We start from the raw sequence: 7,500 nt of genomic DNA, 5'->3' as shown, positions 1-7,500 counted from the left end.
ATGTCCCAGTGATTATTAGTGTGCAGCTAAGATCATAAAATCAAGATAAAACTTGCGAATAAACTTAATGAATTAATTCCTGAAATGATCTGCAGCTCCCTGAGGCTGGAACCTTTAAACCACTGGTGACTGCTATAAATTCGGAACTGATTTACGACATATATGACAACGTTTTGTGAAAAGTGAGTCATATGTCAGAGTGAACTTTAAGGGGAAGCCAGTAGGAAATAAATAACATGATTACAGGAGGGGTTTCTTTAACACTCCTGACTTTTTTTCTGCATCGTTAACTCTATTATGTTCATTCAGTCGAAAGTCCTCTGTACTTAGTTTAATAATAATAATAAAAAAACACAATTAAATTTCAGACAAATTAACATGTTCTTTCTCTCTCTCTCTTTCTCTCTCACACACTTTCATTCTCTCTCACTCTCTCTATCTAATTCTTGCTCGCTCGTTAAATCTTCATCTGTCTCTCTTAAGTTAAATCAAATCAGATTAAAATCAAAAACAGCTTTATTGCCATGAATTGTATACTATTGCCAAAAAAATAAAGAAACAAAATATTCATGGTAATAATAACATTTAAAGATAAAAGGTATAAAAAAAAAGAAGCATTTGATAATTAAAATAAAAATTGGATGACTTTAGAGCAGGGCGTTGTGTTCAGTTAGGGATGTTAATAGCTGAGTGTTGACTACACAACAGATGATCTTCCTGAGGTTACTGTTCTCTGTACTGAGCTTTTTTTTCCCCACAGGCTTTTCTGCTCTGCTGGGCTTTAAGGTTGTTGTTGTATTTTCTGAGTTCTTTCATTGTAATAAGAAGTCGAATGTATGCTGATTTTTATTTTTTATTGTTGATTTGAATTTAGTCTGATTTTAGTCTGAATTGGTTTAGAGATGATCAAATTATGTTTTCTTCTCCCTCTCCATCTCTCTCTATTGCTTGGTCTCTATCTCTCTACCACAATCAAATTCCCCCAAGGCTCTTGATCTTTAGAGTGTGTGTGTGTGTGTGTGTGTGTGTGTGTGTGTGTGTTTGTATATGAGCATGAGCATTGGTTGTATGCATATATGTGTGTATGTAAGGTGTAAGTGTGTGTATGTATATGTTTGTATGTGTGCATTTGCATGCATATATGTGTGTGTATGAGCATGTGTGTGTATGTATGAGCATGTGTGCATATTTCAGTGTACATATGTGTGTTTTGTTGTATGCATACATGTGTGCATTTAAGGTTTAAGTGTGTGTATGTGTATGTATATGTTTGTGTGTGTGCATTTGCATGCAGATGTGTGTGTATGAGCATGTGTGTGTATGTATGAGCATGTGTACATATTTCTGTGCCCGTATGTGTGTGTGTCTGGCGTGCATGTGTTTTTGTGTGTGTATTTGTGCATAATAGTGTGTGTGTGTGTGTGTGTGTGTGTGTGTGTGTGTGTGTGTGTGTGTATACTCACTCCAGGAGCCATGCGTTGGAGCTGTTTCAGTGTGATGCGATTGTACATGCTGCTGATATCTTTTCTCTGATCCTCAAATTCAGACACAGTGATCTGGAAAAAGATGAAGCAGATCACGGAGATAAAAGCCGCACCATCAAATTCCTCATTCTGGCCAAAAAGAACTAGGCATCGGATTTCTCTGCGTTGGCAAAAGCAATCACAGGGAGCAGAAGTACACAAAGGAGAACAGTCATTTAAACTGACAATTAGGTTTACCAGTGGAGGTTAAATTCCTGACACATTTTAATAAACTAGTATATTTGTTAGTCCTGGAGGAAAAAAAACCTGCTGCTCTCCTAAAACCAACAGCAGATTAAATGTGTGTTAGTGTTTACAGAAAAAACAGACTCCAGTTCATAAAGTTAATGTAACTGGTTTTAAAACACAAGCTTTTAATCCAAATGTTGGAAAAGTCATTTTCCTTCTCAGCGTCCAATCAACACGTACCTGAGTTTATAAAGAATTCTCATTAGAATATGACAATGCTGTCCTTCAGGAAAATAACACACAATTCTGCAAATTCTGTTTCCTACTTACAAAAAGCCAGACTTATAACATAAAATACAAAATATGTCTTTGAATGATACCAAACATGCCACAGAAATGTAGAGTTAAGATAAATTAGATTAAATCAAGTCTGACAGAAAACAAATAATCGTTTATAGAAAGGACAGACTGCAAGAGCATAAAGGATCTGAAAGCAACACAGAAATGAGACTGTAAAAAGATTATGCTTCAACAATGAGTGTAAACAGAAACACTCTCAAACAGCCCTGCCCCAAAACTGCCCTGCACCAAAAACAACTCTGCCCCAAAAACAGCCCTGCGCCCAAAAACCTCCCTGCGCCCAAAAACAGCCCTGCCCCCAAAAATAGCCCTGCCCCCAAAAACCACCCTGCCCCAAGAACAAATCTGCCCCAAAACAGCTCCACCCCTAAAACAGCTCTGCCTCAAAATGCCCCCAAAAACCGCCCTGCCCCAAAAACCGCTCTGGCCCAAAAATAGATCCACCTCTAAACAGCTCCACCCCAAAACAGCTCCATCCCCAAAACAGCCCTGCCCCAAAAGAGACCCACCCATAATGCAGCACTGCCCTAATTGCAACCCTACTCCTAAAACAGCCCTGCTCTATAACAGCTGCTGTGTGCTGCCCCACCCCAAAAATAGCCCTTCACCAAAACTGCCCCATCTCTAAACAGACGTGCCCCAAAATTGCCAAACCCCACACCACCTCACCCCAAAAACAGTGTCGGTCTCAAAACTTCCCCACCTCAAAAGAGCCCTATACCCAAAACAGCCCCATACCCAAAACAGCCCTACACCTAATATAGCCCCACTCCTATAATTGCCCTGCCCCCAAAAAAACTCCACCCCGGAACATCCTCTCCTCAAGCACAATCCCACCCTAAATCACCCCCTCCTCTGTAACTACTCTGCCACTAAAAGCCCCACAAAAAAATAACAACATTCTGCAAAAACAACCCTCAGCTTCACCCCAAATTCCACGTAACTTTATCCCCCAAAAGAACAGCTCTGATGTACTTACATTAGCCAGTCTCATCTCAAGGTCCAGGATCTCACGGGACTTCACCGTGGCATTATGAGCTCCCAGCATGCTCAGCAGCCGCTCCATTAACGCCTTGTAGGCTGCTAGGATCTAACATCATGACCACAGGACAACGGCGTAGATATGACATCATTACTATGCTACGTCATTCCTAACTTTAATATAATATCACACTGACACTGATTACCGTAAAGTGACAACAATCAGTGTGAAATTTACACATGACCTCAGCTGTAGGAGGGCGCAGGTGTGACATCATTAACTCATGCTGATGTCATCAGCTGGTGCCCTTACACACACATCTGACACAATCGATTTGGTGTATGAGCTCAAAGAAAGAAAAAAGAGAGAGTGACAGATGGCTAGGAGAGCTAAAGAGATGGAATGAGAAAGAAGGAGTAAGCACACAGACGACAGAATAGAGGGATTAAAACATGAATGGAAATGAGTTACAGTAATGATGTTACATACAACATTAGCATCCATTATAGAGCCAAGAAACAGGAATGTCCAGCTTTTAAAAAAGGTCCAAATATAGTAAAAAACCATGGTAAGTGTTCACACACACACACACACACACACACACACACACACACACACACACACACACACACACACACACACACACACACACTTGTACATGTGCTGTACCTTCACACTGTCCTCATCCTGGCTTAGGTACAAAGTCCTCTCAGGCAACGTCAGGCCCTCCTGATCAATCTTCACACACACACACACACACACACACACACACACACACACACACACACACACACACACACACACACAATTTGAGGTTATGTTAATTGAACACGGTTGTTCCTGTATACAGTAGTCAATACTACTAGTCTACCGCACACACACACGCACACACATGCAGACACAAAAGCACGCACACACGCACACGTACACACACACACGTACGCACTCACTCGTATGGCATTGCGTGACGAGTTTTTATCATCCACGTTAACAGTAAGTGAGAAGAAGACGCCTGTGCTGTACAGCCCTTGGGTCCTATAGAGCATCTCGTTAAAGTCAGGTCTCGTTTGTATGGAGCCACTTTCCCAGCCCGCACCACCAGGCGGTGCTCCGGCCAAGTCCCACCCGCCACAGCTGTCAATCACCTCCATCATGGGCTCGGCTCCGAGCCGGTCGATTTCCTGGATGTTGACGCAGGAACGATAAAACTCCTTCACCTGGATCCAAGGTAAATGAATCAACAGCAAACAGACTATCATCATTAAAAAAAACAGAAAGTGATTAAACACATGTCTGAATAAGTCCATGGACTGAAGAATAAATATGGACTGAAGAAGTCCATATTTCTTATAAACAACAATTTTTGAAAAAATGTTTTATTGAAATTATATTAGTCTTATGACGCAAGTAAAAAAAATCTGACACACATCACAAATTTAAACATGATTCTGAGACTGATTTGGGCTGCGATCATAACCCTGTGTGCTGATATGGACCTTCTGTAAAGCAGGAAGAGCTCAATGGCTGCTGTGATTTTCAATGCAGTCTTTCTATTTGAATGAAATAATGTCAAATATGCAAATTTTATGGCCTTCATTATTATGCGTATTATAATACATTTAGATAGGTTAGATATTCGTATGGCTGATAAAGTATTCCTGAATAATACATGCACACTGCACATAATACTGTATTTCTGTATTAGCTTTTGATAAACAATGAAATAAAACACTTGTTGTTGGTTGTGTGTGTGTGTGTGTGTGTGTGTGTGTGTGTGTGTGTGTGTGTGTGTGTGTGTGTGTGTGTGTGTGTGTGTATAAACCTTTCTTTCAGCACTATTGGGTCCTTTCCTTCTGACCGGTTCCTCCAGCAGGCGCTGTAGCTTCTCCTGGTTCTGCTCTCCAATGGCCGTGATGACACCATAGCTGAGTTTGTCCTCGGGAATTGCGTGTCGTCTTAACCAGCCACCGCACGCAAAGCTGTAGAAGTCATGACACGGTGCCACGCTGGCATCTACATTGGCCTGGACGAAGCGAGTAGCCCTCAGCAGCGAACGCCGCACCGTCCCACACTCTCGCACACACTGAGTGTCCTGAGCGTCCAGCCAGACCAACTTCAGTGCCAGCATGCAGCCCAGGATCACGCACACGCCACCGGCAAACACCAGAGCAGAGAGCAGGCAGATCTCACGGTGACTCCACCTCTCAGTACTGGGAGACTTATTCCCACTGGCCCCGCCTGCTACCCCACCCCGGGACCGCCCACTACGATCCAGCGACCCACCCAGTGTCAAGCTCATGCCATTGCTGCTGTACCGGCTGCCATACTTCACCTCCTGGAAGTCGTCATAGTGTGCAGTGAGTGAGTAGGTCTTCTCCAGCGAGACTGGGGAATGCGGCTTGGATTTGTTTGGGAACGTGTGGAACATGTTGGTTCACACAGAGGGCATGACCTTTTGACCCTTGACCTAGCTTAGGTGTGAAAGAGGAAGTTCTTTACCCGCTCGCCTGTAGTTTTTCCCCAATCCTGTGTAGAGATTAAAGACAGAGACTCAGGACAATAAGCAACATTGGAGATGGATGATACAAAAGTATCCCTGATTAAAATCCCTGAGAATGACAAAACACACCCCTTTCCTTGTCAAGGCCTTTCTCCCCCCATCACTTCTCTTTTTTTTTTTTTGTTCTATCGCTCAATCCTAAAGTTGTTTAGATTGATTTCTGACACTCGTCTGTCGGAGACGTGCAGGCCCTGCAACTCCAGCAAGCCAATCGATCAGAAAGTGGAGAGAGATTTGAAGAAATAGAGCAGACTTACAGTACTTATTTACGCTTCTAGCAAAAGCCAACGTTTTGTAGAGTTGGTCTTGGTAGATCGCACAGCAACGGGAAATCCTCACAAAAAGCTTCTCCTGAACTAATTTTACTTATGTGCTAGAAGAAAGACTGTCGTTTCAATGAAGGACAGAAAAAAGTAACAGAAGGCCAAATGTCCTGGATGAGAGAAAGAAATAACGCTGATCGAATCTCTTGATGATCGACGAACAAGGTTTTAAAATAAATTTCTAATATCAGAATATGACAAAGTACGACGCACATCGAAAAACGTCATGAGCGATATTAGCTTCATTAGTATATGTTTAATCTGTGTTTAACTAGCTAGCTTAAGAAGATTAGCCTTTACAAACCAAATCTTTTCACTCGATAATAAGTGGATGTTTTTTTTTCTTAAAAGCTCTGAAATTTGTAATATATTAAAAAATACAAAAAAACGTCCATTCTGTACATGTTTGTATTCTACCATCGTTCATGTTAGTATAATTTATATGTCTTGTCTTTAAGGAGTCTTGCTGCAGTTTATTTTACAGAGAAGACAAAACAGAGTGCACTTATTTATTCATGCTTTCAGCAAAAGTCAACGTTTGTTAAGTCCGTCTCGGTAAATCACAGAGCAACGGGAGATCCATGAGCAAGCATAAAGCAGAACAGAATTTTAAAAAAAAATTCATTTCATTTTCATTTATTATTTCTAGTTAATTGTAAGTTCTCTATAAGAAGCTTTGTATTTGTTACTACTGCAATTTTGTCTCCTATTTTTTTTTCTCTTTCCAAATCCCATGTTCTCTTGTGCGTTCCTTGAATTCTCGATTTTTCTGAACGTTTATGGCAGTTTCACTCTAACGATGATGTGACTTTATTTTCAGAGTCCTGTTGATTTTTGGGGACAAAAAATACACATGTGAAAAGGATAGACTCAACTGCATGCGTTCATTCAGAATATTTTTATAAGAATTCCCAGAAAAACATAACGATACTGTTTAGAATTTCTGTCCTGTGGTGTATCAGAGGAAATTTTCTGATGGAAAGCAGACAGTAGGTGGAGTTACAAGTCTTTGAAGGAAGCAAGGAGACTGATGGGCTGTGACCCCCACCCCCAACCCCCCAACACACACACACACACACACACAAACTCACATATACACACATACACACACTTCCTTCCCAGACTGTAGAAAGTTCTCAGCAGATGCATGTATGTTCTCTTGCCAAACCAAAGTGGTGAATATAAATCTTTAGAACAAAAAGGGAACAAACTCTGAGAGAGAGAGAGAGAGAGAGAGAGAGAGAGAGAGAGAGAGAGAGAGAGAGAGAGAGAGAGAGAGAGAGAGAGAGAGAGAGAGAGAGAGAGTGTGTGTGTGTGTGTTGGGGTGCTGTGGGACAATTTATGAAAATGAATCCTTATGTGCTCTGGAGCAAAACTCTGATGTCTTTACCAGGCTCTCCTGGTTTCAACACAGCTCATTGTGTGTGTGTGTGTGTGTGTGTGTGTGTGTGTGTGTGTGTGTGTGTGTGTGTGTGTGTGTGTGTGTGTGTGTGTGTGTGTGTGTGTGTGTGTAAGGAAACAAAGGTCTTTCAGATGAAAATAAGAAAGCTGTGTTGACAGATG

At 41.5% G+C, this 7,500-nt stretch overlaps 1 protein-coding gene across 2 annotated transcripts in view; it reads right to left on the bottom strand.

Annotated features, from left to right (window-relative positions):
- LOC113637833 (endothelin-converting enzyme-like 1) overlaps positions 1-7,500 on the bottom strand; it is a 43,117-nt gene that overhangs the window by 31,679 nt on the left and 3,938 nt on the right. For both annotated transcript variants that reach the window (XM_047820244.1, XM_027138730.2), the window contains 5 exons: positions 4,877-5,580; positions 4,005-4,271; positions 3,724-3,792; positions 3,052-3,162; positions 1,464-1,556 (listed from right to left, as the gene is read on the bottom strand). In XM_047820244.1, coding sequence (XP_047676200.1) covers positions 1,464-1,556; positions 3,052-3,162; positions 3,724-3,792; positions 4,005-4,271; positions 4,877-5,482 — 1,146 coding nt within the window. In that variant the 5' untranslated portion in view covers positions 5,483-5,580. The remainder of the gene's footprint in view (positions 1-1,463; positions 1,557-3,051; positions 3,163-3,723; positions 3,793-4,004; positions 4,272-4,876; positions 5,581-7,500) is intronic.

The sequence above is a fragment of the Tachysurus fulvidraco genome, chromosome 11 (genome assembly GCF_022655615.1).
Source record: "Tachysurus fulvidraco isolate hzauxx_2018 chromosome 11, HZAU_PFXX_2.0, whole genome shotgun sequence".
Lineage (NCBI taxonomy): Eukaryota > Metazoa > Chordata > Actinopteri > Siluriformes > Bagridae > Tachysurus > Tachysurus fulvidraco.
This window is presented reverse-complemented; position numbering and strand designations above follow the sequence as displayed.